At 47.6% G+C, this 27,668-nt stretch overlaps 1 protein-coding gene across 1 annotated transcript in view; it reads right to left on the bottom strand.

Moving 5' to 3' along the window:
* Positions 1–27,668, bottom strand: part of GANC (glucosidase alpha, neutral C) — a 730,404-nt gene that overhangs the window by 13,038 nt on the left and 689,698 nt on the right. Inside the window, 1 exon segment of the mRNA XM_069638822.1 lies at positions 3,763–3,866. Coding sequence (XP_069494923.1) covers positions 3,763–3,866 — 104 coding nt within the window.

Genomic DNA, 27,668 nt, shown 5'->3' with positions numbered 1-27,668 from the left:
CCCCACCCGATAGGGGACCTGTCTGACCCACATCCCTCCCAACCCAAAAAATAATGCTGCAAACCTTGGCACACCCTCTAAATCAAGCCTTTGTCCTCAACCGGTCTTACTATTCCATGTGAGGGACTTGCATGCTGATGTAAGGAAGGCATGGTATCTAAGTAATACAGAAACAAATGAGCACAGTTCAAGGGTGTTTATTGAACGTTCAAAAGGGGTGTGATAAATGCCTATCTAAACCTAAATCTATGATGGGAGCAAGCTACGACCATCAAATAATAAAGAATGCACTCCTAGTGGAGTCTTGTCAAAATAAAAGGGCCTATACTAAGAAACCTATTGCCAATCCTTACTGCTAATTTACAAATAGTGTGGGGAAATGTTCATGAAAAAGATAGAGGTGTTCACAAAATGATAAGTTACGATGTCCGGACCATTGGCCTCCCTTCCCCATGTTTTCAGCATGGGGCAAGGTTGTTCACTCGAACCAAGCGCATACTCTGGCTTCCTTGACACTAGGATGTGTTCCATCTCCAGCCTTCTGTGCTCAAATCTCTTTTCCATCAAAGACTCCTGATTCAGAGCGCCTGATGTACAGAACAAAAATAGAAAGTTCTTTCCTTCTTATAATTATATTATTTGGGTGTCTTTCCCTGCATCCCCTCAGCCAGGCTCAGATCCCTTCATTTTTATGATTTAAAAAATATTCCTTCTCGTGTGACTCACGGTTCAACCCGGGTCCCCCTCAGCCGGGCTCAGATCCCTTTATACCTTCTCGGGTGACACATGTTTCACCCTGGATCCCCATCTGCCGGGCTCAGATCCCTTCTTCATATTCAATTAGTCTCCCAGAGCCGGTCTCGGACCAATTGCAGTTCACTATATACATATCGCAGGACCACTTCAATACAAAGTTCCTTTTTTAGAATGCAGTTGCCATTCAGTTGGATACCTTACAGAGACCTTCGAATGAGCACCCATGTGGTGCGCCAGACCACTCTGTACTTGGTATCTTATTTGGCTTTTTCAAAGTACATTCACACCTTTAGTTTTCCCTTGGTCACGCCTCTCATCACATGCGTTTCAAACTTTGTCGTTTGGGGATTTCTTCATACAATGTTGCCGCTTCCAGACCTGGTTCATGCACAAGTTGATTACATATCGGTTTCTCTGGCTCACTGGCTGTGCTATTTTTACTTGCATAGCTTTCTTGCAGGAGCCAAGGACAGTACCACAGTGGCAATCGCTCCTCCCAGCCTGGGTTATCAACACGGGAGCGCCCCGGATACCGTTGATGCACAGGGTAGGATAGATCAGCGCCAGTTCCCGGTCTTAGGCTTCTCACTCTCCAAGGTTTGTGAAAGTAATGGTTTCTAGAGGTCAAGGGCACTTCTCTCCTTACAACCCTCTCCGGTCTCGCCACCTTTCTCCTTGTGTTAAATCATCATCTTGGAACTGCTGCTTCCTCGTGTGCTTTTCCTCGCTTCCAGTGTGCTTTCATGCTCCACCTTTTATCTGTGTAGGTAAGTGTGATGGGAGTCAGGTGTGTGTAATGATTAATAATTGCCTGACTTTGCCTGACCAGGGTGTTGGGACATGTCAGGTATACGGCTCTGGTGTCACTCCGTTGTCGCTCACGGTGAACTGTCAGTGAGAAAGTGTTCATGCCGGGAAAGGGGGTGGGTGGTTGAGCTTCTAGGTATCCTACCTGGTAGGATGGGGAAAAGGTGTTAAGGTAAAGGGGAGACCGCGTCTCATCCTTCAGTGTCCCACTTTCACTCCCCGAAAACTCCTCATCCAGGTGATCCCCCCTCACTGGTCCACCCCCAGGAACTGGATCCAATAGTGATGGCTGTGTCCTGGCCACCTGGATGACAGATCCCTGTGGACTAGCGGGTGAGACACCTTCAGGTGTCTCACGCTGACCTAAAAAAGCCTTCTTAGGGTATTACATATTGAGTAAAGCGCCACTGATTAGAGGTTCGGCTGGAAACATCAATCTTTGTGACTTATGTTCAATGTATCAACTACACCAAGGTCCTTGCAAAGGACCCACTTCCCTTCCTCTATGTATGCCAATTCTAGGATTTCCTCTTAAGAGAGGGCCTTTGCTGTGTTTCCCCTTCAAGAGATTTGTGATGAGATATACACTATACTCAAAGCAGTTTCCTAGCCTTTCCTACTGATGACACAAATGGAAGGGCCCAATAAAACCTACTCTAACTCTCCACCCCAATGACAGCATACACTTCCACATAGTGAAAGCTATTACACCCTATGACTTTACATGGGCGTTTGTGTGCATGACTCACACTTATGTCATAACACTGTGCCACATTCTGGGCACCTCCTGCATGCTGCGGAAGGCCCTAACCACACGGCTTCTTTAACACTGGAAAGGTTCAAGGACTATTCTGTACATCAGTTTGCAAAGTCATGTCCCACTAGATAAGGCCAGGCCCTGGTAAGATCTAGAAGTTTAGCACCAACTGAATCCTCTTATTGAAGCAAATTCCCAACCCTTCTATTATCACTAGATGCATGTGGTGAATGTAGGAGGACTAGACAGCCCTCTTACTTGGGGTTCCAGGGAAGAAAGAGCAAAGATTGTGGACCAGGAAAATACTGTCTGCATACACAGTGGGTGATTTTTGTTTCATTAGTGTACATTGTAAGTAATGTTCTAAATCTTTGCTGAATTCATGCTTCAGAGTACTCCTCTGATACTTGTAATTGGTGTGTACCACGTACTGTGCAGAGGACAAGCTATGCATAATCCACTGCAAAACATCCTCTGCACAAGATGTGGCCACTGAAAGTTGACAGGACAGAAAGAGCTGGGCCAATGAGGGAGGAGAGGAAAGGTGAGAGCAGGGGCGGGTGGGAAGTGAGCGGGCTGTGGAGTGTAAGTGAGGCAGAAGGGGTGGGGGAGTGATGGTTGTTCTTGGGCTGTCCACTGGATAATATGAGCAGGGGGCGGGGGAAGGCACCAAAGGAAATGGCAGGGGTTCATCAATTTCACAGCCCATGCAATTGGGGTAGGGAGGGGTGTGAAATTGATATTTTGCAATCCAAACATAGCACCTTGTATTCATGGGGGTATGGTGCCTGGTTATATGAATCATATGGTTTGGAGGAACTACCTACATAAGGAGAGAAATACTGGCAAGGAGGCAGGAAAAAAGATGGGTTTTAAACTAGAAGGGACCTTAGTCCAGGAGACGGCATGGCCACCTGTCCCTTTTAACATCTGACCAGTGGGATTAGCTTCCCCTACTGCTACGGTTAACATGAAAAGGTCAAAGCAGTGCTTGAGGTGTCATGGGGTTAGCTTTTGAACAGAAACTGGTTTAGGCAAGTTCTAATTTGAAGGGGGAGATTTCCCTTAGATTTGGTCCAGCTATTAAAACCACTGTCCTGCCCAGGTGGATACTCTCAGGTTGGGAATGGCCACGAGTATTTGGCCACAGGAATGCAGGTTCCTGCCTGGTGTGTCAGGGAGATAGAATTGAGCTTTTTCAAGCTGATTCAAACAGGGAAAAGATGATACTTGCGTCTTACCCTGAACACCCCAATTCTGAGTAACAGTCATTTTTGGCTGCTTGTCCTTGACCATCAAGGAATGGATGGTGAAGAGTAGACTTAACTTGTTAACGTTGCTAGAAGCAAGCATGATGAAGTGGTAGATGGATCCTTTATAGTACAGAACAGCACTTAAAGTGGCAGGTCATGCTATTTACAGGGATGAAAACATTTGCTTACGGGAGTCAAAGACCGTCACTGAAGATGGATGCTTTTTGAATCCAAAGATCTGCACCTTTTCAACCACACACTCTGTGGTGTAGAGCCCCTTTTCATCCGCCGAGCTGCAAAGAAAAGACATGAGTTGGATGAGATGCACTGCTCATCAGTGATCTATGCAGTGAAGCACTGTCAATAGCAGAGGATTACAATGATTGCCAAACACATAATCATCAACTGCTTGGAGAAAAGTAATTGAATCGATAGCGTTGCACCCGAGGGGTGTGGTTATGGTACAAAGGTAATGACAAGGCATAAAATAAGCAGTGTTGCATGGCAATTTACTATGCACTTCTGTATGTTTGATCATTAAATTGACACTTGTGTAGCAAAGCTAGCTATTTAAGTTACAATTTCCGGTGAAAGCACAGCATTTACCATCTCCTACTGTATATTTCCAACAAAGAGGTAGAGGAGGCTTTGTGTTCCAAGAAATTGGGAAAGGCTGCAGTGCCTGACCTGATAACGCGGGACTTTTACTGAGATGAACCATCATTCTGGATCCCGGTGCTGTCCAGAGTTTTTAATGCGGCTATCTGCACTAAATCAGTCCCTAGTACCTGGAGACAGGCTACAATTGTCCCGATATACAAAAAGGGTGGCAAGGAGTGGCCTGAGAACTACCGCCCTCTATCTCTATTGGACTGTATTGGGAAAACCTTTTCCAAAACTTTGCAAACTAAATTGCAGGGGTGGTGGATGATTCTGGTATCATCACAAATGCGCAGGCGGGGTTAAGAGTGGGTAAAGGAACAGTCGACCACTGTTTTGTATTGTTTTTACTCATCCAAAAATACACTAAGCTACTTAAAATGAAGTTATACATTATTTTTGTGGACCTGAAAACAGCATTCGACTCAGTGCCCAGACAAATCTTGTGGAAGGTCCTAGAGAACAGAAATGTTCCACAACCTCTAGTAGATGCAATGAAATTGCTTCACGACAAAACACCAGCATCAGTCCGTTATGGGACAGGAGGGGAACAAACCAAACCCTTTGATGTAAACAGGGGTGTTTGCTAAGAACAAGTCTTGGCACCGCTCCTCTTTATTCTTTACATCCAGGAAATCGTGGATGCTCTGAAGCAGGGCGCTTTGGACGCACCTAGAATTGCTTCTACGAGGTGGCCAACCCTATTTTTTGCTGACGACGCAACAATACTTGGTACATCCCTGAAGGGCCTTAAATTGGCGCTTGACATCTTTTTGAGGAAATGCAAGGAACTCGGGCTAGAGATAAACGTCAGCAAAACAACGGTAATGGTTTTTAGGCCGCCGTTTACTAAGTCCTGCAAGCTGAGAGTTGAGATAGAAAGACGCAAATTGGCTTAGGTTAGGTAGGTATTTCGATTACTTGGGAATTAGATTTAACGAAATAGGAGGATAGGTTGACCATTTGTTGAAAGCTAAGGTTAGTATTTTTAGTATTTTAGTATTTTATTTATTTCTAATGCGCACCTAACCCAAGGGTAGCCAGGCGCAAAGGCAGCAAGAGGGTCGCAAAGCTTAGTTACATACAGTGGGGTGAGGTCCAGCTAGGGTTACTGTCATGATCTCTGCTTCCAAAAGGTCAGGGTTTTCCCAACTCCCTTGGAAGCAGATCCATAACCCAGGTTCCGAGTGCCAACCAGTCCCAATTGGGACCTTTTGGACCAAGTCCTGGCGCCAGTGGCACCAGGCTCATAAATATGCCCAGTCCCAGCGCTGGAAGCGCCGGGCTCATAATGCTTGGGTGGACTTACCTTCAGCAGACCATGCTGCTTACTTGCCTGCCAGTTGAGCCTCTGATCCTCTTCTGTTTGGAACTACTTTTCCTGTTGGGTGGGGCTGGAGCCACTCCCTAGATTCAGAACACTGGAACTCTTCTGGAAGGCAGGAACTCTTTTCTTACCAGGAACTCTTTTCTTACTTAGGCGTGGCTGTGGAAGGAGACACCTAAGCACTACAGGAGGCTATTTAAACCACACCCGGTGGATGAATCTTGCTTTGTGTTATTCTGCAACCTCTGCAGCAGAACGCTCATCGTGTCTTCTGCATCCGGTCCTGGGCCTAAGGAAAAAGGCTTACCATCCTGAATCCAGTCTTCAGCAACACCTATAAAGACAAGAAAGAACAGGTTAGCATTCCGGCATCTGAAAGGCAAAGGCTTACCATCCTGAATCCAGTCTTCAGCAACACCTATAAAGACAAGAAAGAACAGGTTAGCATTCCGGCATCTGAAAGACAAAAGTTTACCAACTCTTCGCACGCTCCGGAGGCCTTCGGCGCTGCATCCCGCATCTGAAAGACAAAACAAGGTGCGTTTAAAGACATTGGGGAACTTTAATACTCACGTGCCATTACTCCTTTCCACATCTAATCCAGTGGGTATTCCGGCACCCTGCAGCCGCTCCGAACTCGTACCTGCAAAATAAAAAGACAGTTAGAGCGCACAGTGAAGCAGGCAACAAGCGCTTACTTACGTGCTTCCAGGCGCTTCTATTCATCACACGGGCTCCATCTTCAACTCACTTCAGCCCGTCATCCGCCATCGCCGGAACCCTGCAAAACAAGAGACATCATTACTAAAGACTTTAAAGACATTTGAATGACTCGAAACTTACCGTTCGTGCAGTAAACGACGGACAGCAGTCCTCTGAAGTCAAGAGGCCTGCGCTACCTATCCAGTGAAGAAACTGGTCACAGCACCCTGCCCCGAGGCAGATGGAGAGCTCGGCATTCACTTACCTAAGGTGAGAGCGTTAACCTTTGGGGGTCTACAGGAGAGGAGAAGAGGAAAGAGATAGGGACACCCCAATAACCCCAGTTCATTAACCCCATATTTTCTATCTGCAGACATCTTACTCTACACGTCAGGCATACAGTGCACAGAGGTCCAGCCCAAAGAGCCAACCGGGTGCTACACATCACCTTTGAAGATACGGTAGTCGCCCAGTCAAGACCGGCGCCTCTGCGAGAATCAGGTGAGCGTTACAGAACACAAAGCCTACCGCAAAACTCTCGCCCAGGCGCTATGGAAACCTCGGATACTAGGAACTAAGGGCAGAAGTGCATGCAGGTCGTCAGGAAACGAATGCTCTAAGAAGGGAACTAATTATTTCCAAGGAGAGAACAGACAATCTTGCTAGACAAGTGCTACAGTCACAAGCCGGACAGACCCCGTTACCCGCATCAGGGGCAAATCTTCCTTCAACATCCTCTATGAATCCAGTGCAGATCAACCTACCTGGGAATGTACCTCTGGCTCTGCCCGAACGATTTTCTGGTGACCCAAAGAGGTTTGCAGTATTTATCAATCAGTGCCGGTTGCACTTCTTATGCCGGCCAGCAGCCTTTCCAACTGATCAAGCAAAAGTAGCTTTTGTACTTTCGTACCTTAGTGGCAATGCGGCAGACTGGTCGATCCCTCTAGTTAATCAAGATGATCCGGTTCTCCATGATTTTCAAGCCTTTCAGCTTAGTATGGAAAAACTGTTCGCAAGACATTCACAGGGGCAGGCCTTGGACAATGAGCTTCTTTCGTTGCGACAGGGTAATCAAGACCTTTTGGCTTATATTGCATCTTTCAATAGACTAATAGTGGAAACTCAATGGCCTGAGGACAAAAGGATTACGCTGTTTTATAGAGGTCTACGTGGAGAGCTCAAAGACGTTTTAGCCCAAGTAGTGAATCCCCCACAAGACTGTTCGGATTATATAGACTTGGTCGTTCAAATAGATCACAGGCTGCAGAACAGGAAGGCCGATCGTTCCAAGTTTGATGCTCGAGTATTTTCCAAACCGCCAACTCCTTCCAAAGGAGTAGACTCCGGGGAACCCATGCAAATAGGGGGTCTGAAAGGTCCTCTAACACAAAGGGAGCGGGAAAGGAGGAAACAGTTGCAATTATGCCTATATTGCGGAAACTCAGGGCACTTTCTTCGAGACTGTCCGGTGAAACCTGCCAAGAAGGCAGTAGGAGCTGCAGTTACCAAAGTTACAAACTCTGAGCAGGGAAACGACCTCGCCCGACAAGAATAGAGGTCCTCTTGCCGAGCGTGAAAACCAGTTCCGTGACCTCGCATTTCGTGATACCTATGGTCCTCATTAGCCCTGATAATCCGGATCGATTACATGCAATTGAAGCTTACGTCGACAGCGGTGCCATCGGCAATTATGTGGATCATGAAATGGTTTTGAGGATGAATCTAACTCTTTGTCCCAAGGCTGTAAAGGACGTCATCACTACGGTGGATGGTACGGAGATAGCCTCCGGGCCAGTAACGCATACCACTCAAGAGGTGACGCTAGTAAGTCAAGATGGACACCATGAGAAGATCGTGTTCGATGTGATCAAGGCCCCTCAGTTTCAGATTATTCTAGGAATACCTTGGTTAGAGAAACACAATCCTCTGATCGATTGGCGAGCAAGAACGGTCCAGTTTCCAGAATGTGTCTCTACTTGTCACCCTCCACCTGGTGTTGCACTGGCCGCAATTTCTTCAGAGACTCCCCAGTTACCTCCTGAATACCTAGAATACCAAGATGTTTTCCGGAAGGATCAGGCTAACTCTCTACCTCCTCATAGGTCTTATGACTGCCAGATAGACCTGATACCTGGATCTACTCCTCCTTGTAGTAGAATTTATGCCCTCACCGAGCCAGAGAACCTTCACCTTCGACAATACCTGGATCAATACCTGGCAAATGGGTTTATTCGTCCTTCCAAGTCCCCTGCTTCTTCAGCTTTGTTCTTCGTTCCAAAAAAGGAAGGAGACCTTAGAACTTGTATCGATTATCGCTCCCTGAACCAGATCACCGTTAAGAATAGATATCCGTTACCTTTGATCCCTGAACTCCTGGACCAAGTCAGAAAAGCATGCATATATACAAAGCTGGATCTTAGAGGAGCTTACCACTTGGTACGAGTAAAAGAGGGCGATGAATGGAAGACGGCCTTCCGCACCAAGTATGGGCTATTTGAATATCAGGTCATGCCCTTCGGACTTTGCAATGCCCCGGCCGCCTTTCAATATTTTATGAACGATGTCCTCAGAGAGCTCATAGATGTGTGTGTTGTTGTTTACATTGACGACATCCTCGTTTATTCTTCATCGGAATCTGAACATCGGAAACACGTGAAAATGGTCCTCGAAAGATTGCGTCAACACAAACTTTTCGCTAAGTTGGAAAAATGTGTTTTCAACGTGACTGAAGTTGAATTCTTGGGATTCATATTATCACCTGGCGGAGTGCGTATGGATTCAAAGAAGGTTGATGCAGTTCTCAAATGGCCATCACCATCCTCCGTAAAAGGTGTGCAAAGCATGTTAGGCTTCGCTAACTTTTACCGCAGGTTTATGCCCAAATTCTCTCCAATAGTCCAGCCCATCACTGCCTTGTTAAAGAAAAACAAACGTTTTGAATGGTCTACCGAGGCGGAACAAGCTTTCCAGGATTTGAAGACTAAATTTATCTCTGCACCAATCTTAAAACACCCTCGCCCCGAACTCCCCTACATCGTGGAAACTGATGCTTCAAGCCTTGCCATGGGGGCAGTTCTATCACAAAAGGACCCGGTAACCAATCAGTTGCATCCCGTGGCATGTTGGTCCCGCAAATTCTCGCCTCCTGAAATCAATTACACGATTACTGACAAGGAACTTCTGGCTATCAAGTCTGCCTTTAAGGCTTGGCGGCATTATCTGCTGGGGGCCCGACACACCGTTACTGTGATTACGGATCACCGAAACCTGCAATATTTGAAGACCGCAAAAGCCCAATCCTCTAGACAACTCCGTTGGGCATTATTCTTTGCCGAGTTTGACTTCATAATTACCTATCGACCTGGTACAAAGAACGGTAAAGCCGATGCCCTTTCTCGGATGGGAGTGGAAGAACACTTGGTCAACCCTAAACCTGTACCAATCATTCCCGAACAAAGAATTCTGGGTGTAATCGCCACAGAATCCATAGAGGAAGTTAAGGATAAAGCCAGGCAACTTGTAACTCCAGCAGACATACAGAATTGGCATCTGCAGGGAAAGGACTTTGCAGTAAAGGACAACTTATTGTATTTCCAAGAACAATTATACCTACCCAGCACAGATTTACAGAAAAAAGTAATCTCTTGTTATCAGGACTCTTTAATGGAAGGTCATCCCGGTATAGCCAAGACCTCAGAAAAGATCAAACGCTACTTCTGGTGGCCGTCTTGGAAAAAAGATATCAGAGACTTTATAATGTCCTGTGGAGTATGCGCCCAAAACAAGAGTCAAAAGGAAAGACCAGCAGGCCTCTTACGCCCTATTGACATCCCACCTCGCCCTTGGCATACGCTTTCTATGGACTTCATCACCGATCTACCTCCATGCTCCGGATACAATACGATTCTAGTAATCGTGGACTTATTCTCCAAGATGGCGCATTTCATTCCGCTCAAAGGCTTGCCAACAGCAGCAACTCTGGCCCGAGAATTTCTCGAAAACATCGTCCGACTGCACGGTTTTCCTTCGGTTCTAATTTCGGATCGAGGTAGTCAATTTATTTCTCATTTTTGGCGAAGTTGCTGTCGGTCGGCTCAAATTGATGTGAGACTATCGACCAGTCACCACCCTCAGACCGACGGACAAACCGAGAGGACCAATCAAACTCTGGAACAGTATTTACGCTGCATGCTGCAACAAACTGAAAAAACTTGGAAAGATATCCTTTGGATAGCCGAGTATGCCTACAATAACTCTGTCCATTCGGGAACTGGGAAAACCCCGTTTTTTCTTTTGTACGGCAGTCACCCTCGAACCTCGGAGTTGGATCCCCTCCAAGATCTTGAAACACCAGCAGTAGACTACCTGCATTCTACAATCACCCAAGCCTTTAAGGAAGCTGTTTCTCACCTTCAAAGGGCTAAAGAACAATACAAGAAAGGAACAGATCAACATCGGAAGGAAGCCCCTCACTATCAAGTAGGGGATCAAGTCTGGTTATCCACCAAATATCTATCTCTAAAGGGGCCATGCACATTCAACCCAAGATACCTTGGTCCCTATTCCATCACTACCATAGTAAACCCAGTAGCGGTCAAGTTGGACTTGCCCCCGCACATGAAGATACATCCGGTCTTCCACGTCTCTCTATTAAAACCCGTGCAACCTCAAACCCGACTAACCAAATCTCCAAAACCTATCCTAGTGGATGGAGAACTCGAGTTTGAAGTCAAAAGCATTCTGGACTCCAAGATCTCCAAATCTAAACTATTCTACCTAATTGACTGGAAAGGCTACGGCCCCCAAGAGAGATCCTGGGAACCTGCTGAATATGTCCACGCTCCTCGCCTAATCAAAAGATTTCACCGAACATTTCCTGACAAGCCAAAACCCCCGGAGAAGCCCAGTTTGGGAGGGGCCTTGAGGGGGGGTACTGTCATGATCTCTGCTTCCAAAAGGTCAGGGTTTTCCCAACTCCCTTGGAAGCAGATCCATAACCCAGGTTCCGAGTGCCAACCAGTCCCAATTGGGACCTTTTGGACCAAGTCCTGGCGCCAGTGGCACCAGGCTCATAAATATGCCCAGTCCCAGCGCTGGAAGCGCCGGGCTCATAATGCTTGGGTGGACTTACCTTCAGCAGACCATGCTGCTTACTTGCCTGCCAGTTGAGCCTCTGATCCTCTTCTGTTTGGAACTACTTTTCCTGTTGGGTGGGGCTGGAGCCACTCCCTAGATTCAGAACACTGGAACTCTTCTGGAAGGCAGGAACTCTTTTCTTACCAGGAACTCTTTTCTTACTTAGGCGTGGCTGTGGAAGGAGACACCTAAGCACTACAGGAGGCTATTTAAACCACACCCGGTGGATGAATCTTGCTTTGTGTTATTCTGCAACCTCTGCAGCAGAACGCTCATCGTGTCTTCTGCATCCGGTCCTGGGCCTAAGGAAAAAGGCTTACCATCCTGAATCCAGTCTTCAGCAACACCTATAAAGACAAGAAAGAACAGGTTAGCATTCCGGCATCTGAAAGGCAAAGGCTTACCATCCTGAATCCAGTCTTCAGCAACACCTATAAAGACAAGAAAGAACAGGTTAGCATTCCGGCATCTGAAAGACAAAAGTTTACCAACTCTTCGCACGCTCCGGAGGCCTTCGGCGCTGCATCCCGCATCTGAAAGACAAAACAAGGTGCGTTTAAAGACATTGGGGAACTTTAATACTCACGTGCCATTACTCCTTTCCACATCTAATCCAGTGGGTATTCCGGCACCCTGCAGCCGCTCCGAACTCGTACCTGCAAAATAAAAAGACAGTTAGAGCGCACAGTGAAGCAGGCAACAAGCGCTTACTTACGTGCTTCCAGGCGCTTCTATTCATCACACGGGCTCCATCTTCAACTCACTTCAGCCCGTCATCCGCCATCGCCGGAACCCTGCAAAACAAGAGACATCATTACTAAAGACTTTAAAGACATTTGAATGACTCGAAACTTACCGTTCGTGCAGTAAACGACGGACAGCAGTCCTCTGAAGTCAAGAGGCCTGCGCTACCTATCCAGTGAAGAAACTGGTCACAGCACCCTGCCCCGAGGCAGATGGAGAGCTCGGCATTCACTTACCTAAGGTGAGAGCGTTAACCTTTGGGGGTCTACAGGAGAGGAGAAGAGGAAAGAGATAGGGACACCCCAATAACCCCAGTTCATTAACCCCATATTTTCTATCTGCAGACATCTTACTCTACACGTCAGGCATACAGTGCAGAGAGGTCCAGCCCAAAGAGCCAACCGGGTGCTACACATCACCTTTGAAGATACGGTAGTCGCCCAGTCAAGACCGGCGCCTCTGCGAGAATCAGGTGAGCGTTACAGTTACAGTGCCGGACGTATCACGCCAAATAGGAAGGGTAGAACATGTACACTGAAGGCAATACTATAAACATATTTACATTCAATGAGGAGCCACATGGTAGTGGCGCATCTGGGTATCTGAAAGCCGTTATGAGTCAAGAGATTTGAGCCAGTGGATAGTCCTGGCTCTGATACCACCTTAACCTATCCAAATACAATGGGGGCATTTCTTCATTTTTTCAGAGCCACTGAAGTAGGGCATTCTCTCTGGTTATGGTATTGTTTGATAAGCAAGCCTTACCTGCAGTGCTGCATGGTGCTGAGATTTGAGACTACACTCCCACAAAAGGCTTATCTGTAATTGAGAACATGTTAGATAGTTGGGATTAGCAAAGAATAAGTGCTAGAACGTTCCTTTCTATATAATTGCTCACAGGGATTTCCAGATGTGTAGGATTAGCAAGCAAGGTCATTTCCTGGACTGATAGAGTAGTGCATAATTGCAGGGCAATGATCAAGTTCATAAGTGCTATTAGTGCATGGGTTGCTAGTTCTACTTAGATAGATTAGCAGTAGGTAGTTCTGCTATAAACATTAACTGGTAGGTGTGATTAGCAGAATAACTGCTAGGCGGCACCCCCCCCGGTATCTAGCTCTGCTCTTTCACTTCAAGGTGCATAGAATTAGCATGTTTGTGCCTTCTTGCACTGATTGCGTAGTGTATAATTGCATAGCCTTGATCAAGCTCATGAGTGTTATTGGTGCTTGGTTTATGAGTCTGGCACAATCGCCCCTGATTAATGGCAATAGATAACTCTAGGCCCCAAAGCGTATGGAATTCCTATGGATGAGGTGAAGAATACATTCTGTCAGGTACATGGGTGCCACTATGATTCGGGTAGACGAATCTGAGGATGTTGTCCCTTCTCTCCAAGGGGGATACCTCTCCCATGGGGCCCGGACGGTGCAACCATGGTACAATAGTCCCCTGAGGGTGGTGCACCAAGGGAGGATCACATGGGTGAGGAACCACCTTATGGGATTAGGGTTGACCATCTTCAGAGAACGCGGTATGCCCCTGCATTAGTACCCCAAGACCCCTCTCCAATGTTCCATTCCCCCCTCCTTCCTTGTGGTAAGGCCAATATCTATTATTGTCAAGCTAGTCCATCTAATATACTTAACAGGGTTCAAAATTTAGAAAATGCAGAAAATTTCACATCTGACTCTTTGACATATACTGAGAAGAAGAAGATGATCAGGAGTCCAAGGATCACTATAAAGAAACAGAATGAACATTCTAGCTTCAAGGACTGAGAAGAGGAAGATGATCATGAGTCCAAAGATCACGATTGTGAAGCAGAAAGAGTGCTCTATTTTTCCAGGAAACGCGGTTGATCTAAAGAAAACTCCCTTTCCCATTGCAGCAGTTTAAACATCAGACAACTGAGTTGGATGGAGAGATGGATCCGAGGAGGAGGAAACCGGCAAACCAGGTAGTGACGAGAAGGGCAAGAGCCAGCTGGAGGGTAGCCAAAAGCGGAGGAGGACAACATGAGCAACGTCCCAGGGGCCAGGACCGCTCACATTACTTCCACCTGGTTTCTCCGGGTACCTTGAGCACCGGCAAAGTGCCTAGCAGAAAGGACACACCGCCAGGAAGAAGCAGACATCAAGGAAGCCGTTGCCGACTGCAACAAAGCCCCAAACGTGACCAGAATCTCCAGAGAAGCTGCAGCCGCTTGGGAAACGCAGGTACCTTCCAGAGGGAAGCAAACAGGTACGTGGGTTCCCCGAAGAAATGCAGGAGGTCTGGGGGAGCAAGGGGTGAAGGCGGAGGCCATCGTAAGAGGTTCTGGAACCCTAGAAACGGAGTCTAAGTCTGGGACAAGCACCCATTTAAATCATAAACAGAAACCAATCCAAACATTGTGAGTCTGAGGCCTGTACCCATATGAGAAACTGAAACAAAGCCAGACCATATACTGCGAGAACCGCACCCAAATGAGAAGTTTCATGAAAGCATAACTGCTTACAGCAGAGTGAACCAAGCAGTTATATTAAAAGTTAGGATTCACACCAAGAAGAAAATACAGTACAACAAATCCTATACTTGGCAAAAGGAGTGAGCCAAGTTGGTAGGATTAACAAAGTGACTCACAGTAGTGACTACCTTACTCCTAATCCATAGTCCCCTCCATAGTCCCCTTTCCTTCATACTTTTGGGACATTCCGTCCTGTGGGATGGGACTTAAGCACTTTTTGTAAAAAAGCATCACATTGAAAAATGTGTCCTCCTTCTCTTTTTACGCAGGGTACCGCACGCGGCCGTAACCCCGCCCTCCTTAGCTCCGCCCCGCGCATCGCCCTTAAGTCCTTTTCTATCGCCAGGTCTGAGACCATTTAAGCAAAAATAGAGAATACTTATTAGAGGGGACGGCGGGCAGGCGTATGGAGGAAAGGGGACTATGGACTAGGATAAGGTAGTCACTACGGTGAGTAACTTTGTTATACACGTACGTCCCGTCCCCTTTCCTCCATACTTTTGGGAGATTACCAATCACTCCTTACAGGACAATGGTGGATGGAACTCCTTTACTGAAAGAGCTTTCTGAGAACAGCTTGCCCAACTGAGCATCAGCCCTGGAGCTCAGGTCAAAAGCTGATGAGGAAGCCCACGTAGCTGCATTGGCAATGGTTTCCCAGGGAACATATTTTTGGAAGGAAATGGCAGCTGCCTTGCCCCGAATCAGATGGGCATGAATCCCTTCGGAGGTTGAAGGCCCTGAACGGTATAAGCCTCCGAAATACAGGAAAAATCCATCGGGAGATAGTTGCTTTCGAGGCTGGCTTTCCTTTTGGGTCACCGAAGGTCACTAAGAGCTGGGAAGAGCTCTGAAGATTAGATGTTCTGTTCAAATAAAACGTAAGAGCTCGCCTTACCACCAAATTATGCAGAACCCTCTCGGCATCTGAGGCCGGTTCTGGGAAGAAAACTGATAAGGAAATAGACTGGTTCAGATGAAAATCGGATACCACCTTTGGAAGGAAGGAAGGATTGGTCCGATGGACCTTATCCTTGTGAAAGGTGAGGAATGGATGTTCTAACGACAAGGCCTGAAGCTTACTCACACACCTTGCCGAAGTCACCGCAATTTGAAAAGCCATTTTCCATTAAAGGAATTTCAAATCCACCATAGCCATGGGCTCAAAGGGTCTATGGCATAAAGCAGTAAGAACCACATTCAGATCCCACTTAGGATGCGGGTTACGCACAGGTGGATACAGATGCAAAGGACCTGTAAAGTGCCTTTAAATGACAAGGTTTGTCAAAGAAAAGGAGAAAGAGTCTGAAGACAGGTAAGCAGCAATAACCGACAAATAGGTCCTACAAGACAAAACATGCATGCCTGAAGCTGCCAGATGAGAAATGAAAAACAGCACTGTGCCGATGTCGGCTTCTCTGGGGTCCAGCTTTTTTGCTAAACATCAGTGACAGAAACAGAGCCATTTGCTCCTATACTGAGACCTGGTGGAAGGTTTTCTAGCCTCTTGGATAATACACATATTATCTGCGGACACATTGAAGCTTTCTAAAGACTTGAACTCAGGCACCAGGCCGCCAAGCTGAATGATTGTGGGCAGGAGTGCAACATCTGTTGATCGCTCTGGTGAAGCAGGTCTGGAACCAGCGGGAGCCTGATCCGTGAGCAAACTGACAGATGCTGAAGCTCCAAAAACCAGAATCTGGCTTGCCACCATGGGGCTATGAAAAGGAGATTGCAATTCCACAAGTTCCTGAGCTTGCATAGCGCCCGGGGAATCAGAGGAAGAGGCGGGAAGGCGTAGGCCCTCATATTGTGCCACAGAATCTCGAGAGCATCCCCCAGGGATGAAGCTCAGAGCCCGTTCCTGTAAGCATAAAGAGGAAGTTTCCTGTTCGATGACATCGCAAAGTGGTCCACTTCTGGAGTGCCCCAATGGCGAAAAAGGTTGGAGAGGATCTCCTTGTTCAGCTCCCACTCGTAGATGACTACCGCTCGCTGGCTGAGAGAGTCTGCCGTCATATTCAGCTGGCCCGGAATATGTAACAGCCAAACACTGTGCTGAATGGCCTATTCCCAAATCTGAATGGCTAGATCTACAAGGGGAGGAGACCTGGTACCCCCCTGCTTGTTGACGTAAAACATGGAAACTGCATTGCGGACAACCTTGTTCACAATCCCTGTCTTGAAGGCCTTGAGCGCTAGGAAAATCGCCAGGAGCACCAGATAATTCATGTGAAATTGTCTGTCCTGCGGCGACCACAGGTCGGAAAACCTGAAGACCATCCATCGTTGCGCCCCACCCCATAAGGGAAGAGTCCGTCGTAATGGTCACCTGAGGGGAGGGCTCCTGAAAAGGCGCACCCACCAACAAATTGCTGGAAGAAGACCACCATAGGAGATCTGTCATCATGCAGGATGGAACCGGAACCATCTTGGTGTCCGGGTCCACTGCCTGAAGCCAGGAGCTCTGAAGAGCCAACTGTGTAAGTCGCATCTTGAGACGCGTGAAAGGAAGAGCAAGCACGCACAAGGCCATGAGGCCTAGAATCCTCTACAACCACCAGGCAGATGTGTTCTCCGATTGAATGAAGACTTAACAGGTGGTTAACAGATCTGCCATCCTGTCCACCGTCAAATACACTCTGCAGTCGATCGTGTTCCATCGGAAACCCAGGAATATCAGATCCTGAGAGATCGTCATGGAGGATTTCCGCCAGTTCACCGACAGCCCAAGACTGAACAGGAGCTGAAGGAGAGACTGAAGACTGGTTGAGGCTTTCACCGGACAAGGACTGTGCAGAAGCCAGTTGTCCAAATATCGATACACATGAATACCCTGCAGCCTTAAAAAAGCTGCATTGACTGACATCATCTTCATGAAGACATGCAGCGCTGAGCTGAGACCAAAAGGGAGCACCCAAAACTGATAGTGCTCCTCTGCCAGGGAGAATCGCAGATATTTCCGATGCGGGCTCCAAATCAGGATATGCATATAAGCACCCTGAAGGTCCACCACGCTGAGCCAGTCGCCCTTCTAAAGAGAGGACTTTATTTGGCAGGGCATAATCATCTTGAATTTCTCTTGAGGAAGAGAAAGGTTGAACTGGGAAAGATCTAGAATGGTGCACAGGCCAGCCTGGTTGGGTTTTGGCACCGTAAACAGATGAGGGTAGAAGCCCTCCCCTCGTTCCACTAGGGGAACAGGTTCTATAGCCCTGAGATCTAGAAGCCTCTTGACCTCGGCTCTGAGGGAGGGCGTCCCCGTCTGCTGAAAGGGAGGATTGAAGGGTGGGGTAAAGGGGAGGGGCAAGTGGAAGCCCGGCCCGAGCGATGGACAAAACCCACCGGTCGGTGATGGTTTGCCACACCTCCAGATGAGACGAGATTCGTCCTCCCACTGGAGTCTCGTGCAAGCGCAAAAAAAATTCATTTTGCAGACATTTCAGCGGAGAGACTACCTGTCCCTGAAGAGGAGGCTGACGACCGAGAGAAAAAACGGCCATGTTGCTGCCTCCGGTGGGAGTTACCCGGCAGAGGATCAGTCCTGCGTGACCTGCGATCTTGGAACCCTCTAAAGCCTGAAGAGGATCGAGATAGGGGCCCAGATCTCTGACCTTTGACTGGGGCCTTCACGAGGAGTGACAGAGACTTGGCAGTTTGCGTGTTTGCCTTAGTCTAGGTGAGCTCGTCATCCGTTGAAGAATGAAACAACTCTTTGCCATCAAAAGGTAGGTCCAGAACTATATCTTGGACCTCCTTTGAAAACTTTGTTGCATGAAGCCAAGCCTGGCGAGAGGTGTCCACCCCCAGCATGAGGCCACGAGCCGAGGTGTCAACATGATTGTCACGACCCTCGCTCACAACCTCCTCTGGCAAACCCATTGGCCAGGTGGAGTCAGGACTCGGGCCTCTAGATCCTGGCATCCTTTTCCAAAACCCACTTGGGGCCACTCCTGGCACCTATGGCGCCAGGCTCATACACCATGAAAAACATGTGCTTGGGAACTACTTAATGTGTTATCAGCCAACATGGAGGCTTCCACATAGCTTGGTTCCAGAGAACCAAGCTATGCGGTCTAGTGTTTTGGGTGTGGCAGCCTAGGGACTACTTTACCTGGACTATTTTGTTGGGGCTATTTAAACCACACCCAAGCAAGACAACACGCTTCGCATTACTTTGTAGCTTGCAACGTGACGCTCACCGTGTCCAGCTATTCTCTCGAACCTCGGAGAAGCAGAACCTGCAAGGAGACAAAAGGAACATCATTAGCAGCAGCATCTTACCTGCAGTCTTCATCTTTAGCCACTCGCAGCTACTGAGAACAGCTTCCTCGAATATGCACGCCTCCCGGACAGAACGACCTGAAAGAGGAAGGTGGAGGCAACATTAAAGAAAGCAGTAGAGACATTTGCAAGTTACGAACTGCTCAAAAGGCTTACCTGGCTGGTAGCCTCTTGGCTGGGACCACTCCAGACATTCCACTTGCGCTGAAGAACACTGTGACCTACAAGGAAGGAAAACACAGGTTAGCAAAGGCAAGACTTTGCAGCGCTGCGCATAGCGCTTACTTACCGCATCATAGCGCTCTTAATACGCCATCATTTACCAGCGGGGCTCAACCAAGCCAGTTCGCCGCGCTGAAGCTCCGCATACCTAAGGGAGAAAAAAAGAGACATTTTTAAACAAAGAAAGGCATGCAGGATAGCAACAAAACTAAAGAACAGCAATAAGACCTACCTGAACAATATCAAACGGGCCGGCGTCAGTGAAGTAACTGGACCGCACACGCCCATGAAAGACAGTGCGCCCCTGCAAAGAAGGCCTAACTCTACCACAAGGTGAGGAGAGGGTCCCAGAGGGGCTGAAATCATACAGGGGTGGAGGGAGGATACTTACCCCGGTCGGTCAGCCTTGCACACAGTCCTCCTGTATTTTCAGGCAGAACCTTCCCCGCAGACCACATCTGGGCAAAGCTGAGAAGCATACCAGCGAGTAACCCTGGTGGGTGGCGTCCCTGTGGATACCAGGTGAGCGTAACAGAACGCGAAGCCTACATAACACAGCCACCTGGGCGCCATGGAGACATCAGAAATGGACCAATTGGCCCAATTACTTGGAGAGCTTCGTGCTGAGGTTCATTCTGCCCAACAAGAGACTAATGCCCTCCCCCTCCGGAGAGACCTAATAGTGACCAAAGAATGCACTGAAGAGATTAGCAGGCAATACTTGCAATCACAAGCAGGGCAGACGCCTCTACCTGGAAGCAATCCAACGATGCAAAACCCCACCATACCACCCACTCTGGTACAGATCACGTTACCTGGAAAAGTTCCCCTGGCACCACCAGAAAGGTTCTCAGGCGACCCACGGAAGTATGCAGCATTCATTCATCCGTGTCGCCTTCATTTTCTTTGTAGGCCTGGAGCATTTACTAACAACCAAGCTCGGGTAGCTTTTGTCTTATCATACCTGAGTGGTAGTGCAGCAGATTGGTCGGTGCGTTGGTAACCCATGACGATCCTCTATTACATGACTTTGGGGGGTTCCAGAGAGAAATGGAAAAACTTTTTGCTCGCCATACCCAGGAACAAGCAGTAGACAATGAACTCCTGTCCCTCCGACAGGGGAATCAGGACTTGTTAACGTACATTGCTACCTTCAACAGACTGGTTGCCGAAGCTAGGTGGCCAGAAAACAAAAGAACCACGTTATTCCATTGAGGCTTACGAGGCAAATTAAAGGACGTCTTAGCCCAGGTGGTTGATCCACCCAGAGACTGTGCAGAATTCATAAATCTGGTCATGCAGCTAGACCACCGGTTGCAGGACCGAAAGGCAGACCGGTCTAAAACGGACCCTTGGACCGTGTATGTTCGACCAAGGGAAACACACCCCGTGTACCTGAAAATGCTGTAGAACCCATGCAGATTGGAGGGATACAGCCTCCATTAACAAAACAAGAGCGGGACAAAAGAAGACAACAACAGCTTTGTTTGTATTGTGGGAAACCAGGACATTTCCTGAAGGACTGTCCAGTAAAACCCCCAAGAAGAACAGTTGAGGCCACAGAGAAGGATGAAGCTAAGGAATCGGAAAACTACTCAGCTCGACAAACGTAGAGGTCAGTTTGTCGAGTGAGAAGAAAGAGTTGCTGACCTCGCACTTTACAATACCAGTGATCTTAATTAACCACCAACAGTCGTCAAGAATGCATGCCATTGAAGCATACATCGATAGCGGAGCAGTTGGAAATTATATTGATCAAGAACTGCAGCAGAGATGGGGGTTCCTTTGTGTTCTAAGCCAACTATGGACAAGGTAACCACCGTGGATGGGACAGAAATCGCTTCCGGACCAGTAACCCAGTGCACAGCCAGGGTAACCTTGCTGTGCCAGGGCGGACATCGGGAGTCTATTTCATTTGATCTCATCAAGGCACCTCAGTTCAGACTAATACTAGGGATGCCATGGTTGGTTGCTCACAACCCTTTGATAGACTGGCGGGCACGAAAATTAACCTTCCCCGGTGACTGCTCCCCTGCCTGCTATTACCAAGAGGAGAAACCCGACGTCTGTATCCCCATGACTCCCGGAGGGGCAGTATCAACCCTAGGAGCAACTAATACCTTGCCCAGTGAATACCATGATTTCCAGGATGTTTTCCGAAAGGACCAAGCCAATAAATTGCTGCCGCACAGGCCCAATGACTGTCAGATCGACCTTGTTCCTGGTGCACAAATCCCTTGCGGCAGGATCTACGCTCTTCCAGAACCAGAAAACCTTCATTTGAAATCCTATTTAGACCAGTACCTTGCAAACGGATTTATCCGTCCTTCGAAGTCCCCCGCAGCCAGTCCTTTGTTCTTCGTACCGAAAAAGGAAGGAGACTTGAGAACCTGTATTGACTACCGCGCATTGAACCAGATCACCGTGAAGAACTGCTACCCCTTGCCACTTATCCCTGAGATGCTAAACCAAGTTAAAGATGCCCAGATTTATACCAAATTGGACCTTCGATGAGCGTACCACCTGGTCCGAGTCAGAAAGGGATATGAATGGAAAACCGCCTTCCGTACTAAGTACGGCTTGTTTGAATATCAAGTCATGCCCGTCGGATTATGCAACGCTCCTGCGGCATTCCAATATTTCATGAATGACGTCTTAAAGGAGTTAACTGATGTGTGCGCCTTAGTGTACATAGACGACATCTTAGTATACTCAGCCTCGAAACAAGATGATGTCAGGCACGTTCGTTCAGTCCTCACCAAGCTCCGTCAACATCGCTTGTTTGCAAAGCTTGAAAAATGCTTTTTTCACATCACCGAAGTAGAGTTTCTTGGTTTTATCCTTACTCCAAGAGGCATCAGAATGGACGTGCACAAGGTAGTTGCCATTCTGAAATGGGCTTCACCGACGTCTCTGAAAGGGGTACAAATCATGCTGGGCTTTGTGAACTTCTACCCAGACTCCTCTCAGGTTGTGCACCCAATCACAGTACTATTACGAAAAAATAATAAAACATTTACTTGGACCGAAGAAACAGAAGAAGCTTTTCAGGAATTTAAACGAAGATTTACCTCCACTCCAATCCTGCGACATCCTCGTCCAGACCTCCCTTATGTCATTGAAACTGATGCGTCCAGTCTCGCAATGGGGGCTGTCCTTTCACAGAGAGACCCGGAAACCGGCAAGCTACATCCTGTGGCCTTCTGGTCGAAAAAGTTCTCACCTCCAGAGATTAATTATGCCATTACGGACAAGGAACTGCTGGCTATCAAATCTGCCTTTAAAGTTCATGAACACGGCGAACCTCTTGGGGTCCCCAGCAAAGGGTTCGGGTGGAGCTAACAGAATATTTCCTGGTAAAATCACTTGCACAGGATTGCTTGATGAAACTGGGGCTGGATTCCCCCCAAACCCGGGTAGGGGTGTTTGTCCAGCTTGGTTTTGCAGCAGTTGTCTGGCGAGATCATCTGTGCGCTCCTTCGATACAATTAGTTCTCTTCTGAGGGCATTAGTCTCTTGGCGAGCGGCGTGCACTTCCACCCTAAGTTCCCCCAATAGTTGGGCCAGTTGGTCGGTTTCTGAAGTTTCCATAATGCCCAGGCGGGGATTTGTAGATAGGCTTTGCATTCTGTTACGCTCACCTGGCTCCCACAGGGACGTCGGTCGGACCCGGACTGCTGCGGCCTCCACCCACGTGATGCGTAGTGCAGCGATGACTGACTGGATCTGCCCTCCAATTCTTGTTTGCTTGACTCGTAGAAATATTCTCCTACAAGTGGAGAGATGGATTTAGCCACTTGTGGATTCAAGTGATAGCACCCCCACTGTCCTTCCCTCTAATCACCACTGAAGTGCCCTCTCAGCAATCTCACCTTATATCCTTGAAGGATGAGCCCTCCATCCTGGGAAGTACGCAGGGGCACGTTGATGACTAGTTACTTCACTGGCCTGAAGATATTGGAAGAGTTGTAGACGAATCCTGACTCCAAAAGGTCCTGGCGAAGAGCCGTAAGTATATAGTTCGTAAGAGTTCAAAATGTCTGGAATTCACTCCTGTCCAATTCCTCTTTTATCTTGCAGCTTTGACCCAATAAGAAGATTGACAACTGAAAGCGCTCTGGTAAAAGTCTGTGTTACCCAACACTGTCCGGTAAATAATGCCCAGGGTTAAACTTGCTGCTTTCTCCTTTTCTCACAGGTGCGGCATAAGGAGAGGTGGCGTGCTGATGAATAATACCTCCGGCGGTAAAATCAGGTAAGCATATGGCGGCTAAAGAGATTGTCTCTGTCTGTTCTCTCTGCTCACCTTGTTGTTTCTTGTTCCCCTTAGGTGCCGGAATTCGGCGATGTAAAGATGAAGACAGCGCCGGATCGAAGAGATGCTGCGTGGACCGGTGAGTATGGCGCGGCGCTGCTGTTGGCGATGCAACGCGTTTAAAACAAAGTCTTTCCTCAGGTTTGAAGATGCAATGAATCCGGGATCAGGTAAGAAATCAGGTAATATTCTTGTTCTAACCTTTGCTTCTTTCCTTCTTTCTAGGTGCCCCAGGTTCGAGGCGGGCGTGGCAGAAGGCTGGATGCTGCTGCTGGCACGGTTGTTAGGGAGAATTCTCTGTAAGGCTAATTTCCCAAACCTAGTGAGTCCCCCAGCAGCTTTGCTGGATTTTTGGGGTTTATTTTTTTCTCTCCTGCTAAGAGTGAGATTCTTTTTGCTCCCACTCTTAGACATGATTTGAGGTGTTCCTTTAACTTTCCATGTGTTTTATGGGCTATGGAGTCTTTTACTCCATAGGGTCTCATGTGTTTTTTTATGTGGGTTACACAGCACCCTCCGTGCCGTAACCCAGGAGTGTCGTAGCGACCCCCCAACATAGACTCCATACCCTGGAACTGACTACTGTCTCCCAGGGCATGTAAAGTCACCATTGGCTTTGCTAGTCCCAAATTATGAACAGAAACCAGTACAAACCATCATATTGTGGACTTACTGGTCTGGGCAATTTGATTGCCCCCTCTGTTGTTCGAGGGGGCACGTCTCTGTCCCCCCTGACCGAGTTTTGGCTGGTGGCAGTGGATACTACATTTTATATTCGACCGTGAATATATCTCTATGGGATTTGTTCGAGGCTACCAACTTTAATTATTTAATTCTTATAGCCTCGAACATACCGCCGGTTTATTTATTTAATATTAATTCGCCGGTTGGAATTTTTTGCCAGAACTCGATTCTAAAATGGCGTTTGTGTTCTCTTCTCGGACTCCAACCCAAGTCGAGCCCTTTGTTCCACTTTTTGGCTGGCTTCTCCACAGAAGCCTCCAAAAGTGGTGCCACTCTGTCTGGGTACCACAGGCGGTGTGGAGGGGGTTTAGGCACCCTGGACTGAGTTACCTTGGTAACTCAAGTCGCACTCTTGTGTGATTGGCCCAAGTGGTGAGCCGGCCGGATCACCGCTTAGCATGTTTGATTAACAGCTAGGCTGCGTGAATGGGGGTATGCTGCATAAAAGCAGGGCTTTGGGGACTGGAACTTCAGAAGTCACCACAGGACCTAAGAATCCGAGGAGGGAGAAGCTGAGCCGGCCTGCAACGATGACACCACCAGTGGAGCGCTGCTGAACCGTCTCACCACTTTTCCCAACGACAGAGGAGATCTCCAGCCCGGAGAGTCTTCTTCCTTCGACTGGTGGGGATAACCAGTCTACCTTCTTTTCGTCTTCCTGGAGCATCTCGTGGCCGCCTTGCCTGTGCCAAGCACCCCGGCAACCGGGATACCACGTTTTCACCACTACCGCAAACTGAAAGGGTAGTACCTTTGTACCGGAGAACTCTGCGGCTGGTTTCTTCCCTGGCAGTGCAACGACCTTCATCTTTCCTCCACGACGAGATCTTCTCTTCCTCTGGATGACGCTGCGACTTGCACCCGCTGCCAGGAACAACTGCCCCCGCTGGAGGATCCTCTCCATTTAAGGTACCATGTTCCACCTGGCTTCCCTTGCAACCGATTGAACGGGGTGTATTAAATCCCCGTCTCTCGAACCTGGGTTAGCCTGGGACACCTTAGCTAACTTTTCTGAACTGAACTAAACCTTTTTCGAACTACCTCTACAAACTTCGAAGACTCTGTGTAACTGTCTGATCTGGGGCACCTTCCGCCTGGCTCCCTTGAAAGTGGGCCTGGCACCTAAACTTCCTCGCTCACCAGTAGACTGTGCCTTCCTAACTTGCTGTGGTTCTTTAAAAAGTGTTTAGTGTGTATGCTTTCATAATTCTGCTTTTCCCTCCCTTTTTATTTAACTTGTTGGAGTGCCATCGAACGTTAAGCGCTCACCTCTGTCTGGAAATAAGTGGTGTTAACTAAGACTTGTCCAACAAGTAATCAGGGATGTACATATGATAATAGTGATTGTGTTTTGAACTTATCTTACCAATTTTGTGCTAGTGTGTTTTATAAGTGTTTGTTAAATAAATAATTATATACTTTTACACCCAAGCTCTGGTCAGTGTTTGCTTGTGCTACTGTATTTCTGTACCTATTTTGTATGCTCTGTATACTGCCTAACTCTTCTTGAGGGAAGTCTGACTGCTCAGCCACAGCTACCAAGCGAATCTGTGTGGTACAGACTGCTACCAAGTGGGTTTACTGCCAAACACCTGTAGTCGTAAATCTTTTGCAGTGGTCCCTAAGGGAACTGCACAGGTTTCTGCCTAACACTGGTGTACAGCGGTGGGATTTGTAATGAGTATACATTTTAGTGTGCTTAAAGATACCTTAGTGCAACTAACCACAAAGCTTAGCACTAAAAGAAGTATTTTCTAAAAACCTGTCAACTATGGAAAGTTATAGTCAAGAGTCCCTTGCTACAAAAACTGCTGATTGTTTTAAGAGTTCTCTGTAAGCATAAGAATTTCCTGACTAAAGGCAAGACAATGGAGCTAATAGAAAGGTTGTTAGCAAACCAAAGTCTGGATGGTGGTTCAGAGGAACCTACCACTCCAGCAACTGTAGATAACAGCAATGATATTGATATGGATGTTAGTATTGATAACTTTGAGTCAGAAGCAGAAGAGGAGGTGGAAGATGTTAGAGTTGTCTACCCTGGGCCTCTACCTGCCCTGCCAGCTGTGCCTACTGGACCCTTACCAGGTCCCACACTTAATCCTCAATATATGGAACTAGAAAAGATGAAGCTTGAATTAGAATTCAAAAGAAATAATGCTCAAACAGAAATACAGCACCAAGAACTAAGGCTCAGAGAAATGGAGCTCAACCATGAGCTAGAAATGAAAACATTGTCTGTGGAAAGTGCTTCTCTCTCCGAATCCTCTAGGAGTTCCAGTCCCAAAAGACCCCGGATGCCTAAGGAGTTGGTGGGTATGTATGAACCTAAGTTGGATGTGTTGGACTGGTTGAGTTTGTTTGAATATAATCATGGGCTCCAGAACATTACAGGAAATTAGTTACTTTCCTGGCTGTTCTCTATGCTCGCCCCTGTTGCAACTGATGTGGTAATGGAGTTGAGGGAGAAGGATAAGAAGGATTATGAATGTGTGAAACTAGCTTTGATAGCTAGATTTTGGAAGACCCCTTCCCAGTACCTTAAGAGGTTTAGGACCCTCAAAAAGCATGATGGTACCCCTTGGGCTACCTGGGTGAGTGAATGTTTGAAGAACTTAGAGGGATGGATTAAGGGTTACAAGGTGAATACTTATGAGGGAATGAAGAATCTTGTAATGTTGGAGTCAATTTATGATGCCTGCTCTCCTGAGCTCAGACAGCACTTGGCTGATTCAAAGGAAATAGATTCCAGAAAACTAGCTAAGGCTGCTGACTTGTGGGTTGCCAACAGGGCTACTCACAAGGACTCCGGGGTAACTCAGAAAAAGGATGAGGGGAAGTATCCAAAAAAGGACTCCAAAGAGAATTCAAATAATTCCAATCCCAAAGAGGGCCCCAAACAGAACAATAAGGGTAAACTGTAACGCTCACCTGATTCCCGTAGAGGCGCCGGTCTTGACTGGGCGTATACCGTATCTTCAAAGGTGATGTGTAACACACGGCTGGCTCTTTGGGCTGGACCTCTGTGCACTGTATGTCTGACTTGAAGGGTAAGATGTCTGCAGATAGAAAATATGGGATTAAGGAACTGGGTTATTGAATGTCTCTCTCTTCTTCCCTTTCTCTTCTCCTGTAGAACCCCAAAGGTTAACGCTCTCACCTTAGGTAAGTGAACGCCGTGCTCTCCATCTGCCTCGGGGCAGGGTGCTGTAACCAGTTTCTTCACTGGATAAGGGGAGCAGGCCTCTTGACTTCAGAGGACTGCTGTCCGTCGTTTACTGCACGAACGGTAAGTTTCGAGTAATTCTAATGTCTTTAAAGTCTTTAGTAATGATGTTTCTTGTTTTGCAGGGTTCCGGCGATGGCGGATGACGGGCTGAAGTGAGTTGAAGATGGAGCCCGTGTGATGAATAGAAGCGCCTGGAAGCACGTAAGTAAGCGCTTGTTGC

The sequence above is a fragment of the Ambystoma mexicanum genome, chromosome 14 (assembly GCF_040938575.1).
Source record: "Ambystoma mexicanum isolate Mex_15411 chromosome 14, UKY_AmexF1_1, whole genome shotgun sequence".
Classification (NCBI taxonomy): domain Eukaryota; kingdom Metazoa; phylum Chordata; class Amphibia; order Caudata; family Ambystomatidae; genus Ambystoma; species Ambystoma mexicanum.
Note: the sequence above shows the minus strand (reverse complement) of the source record. Positions and strands in the feature narration are given on the sequence as shown.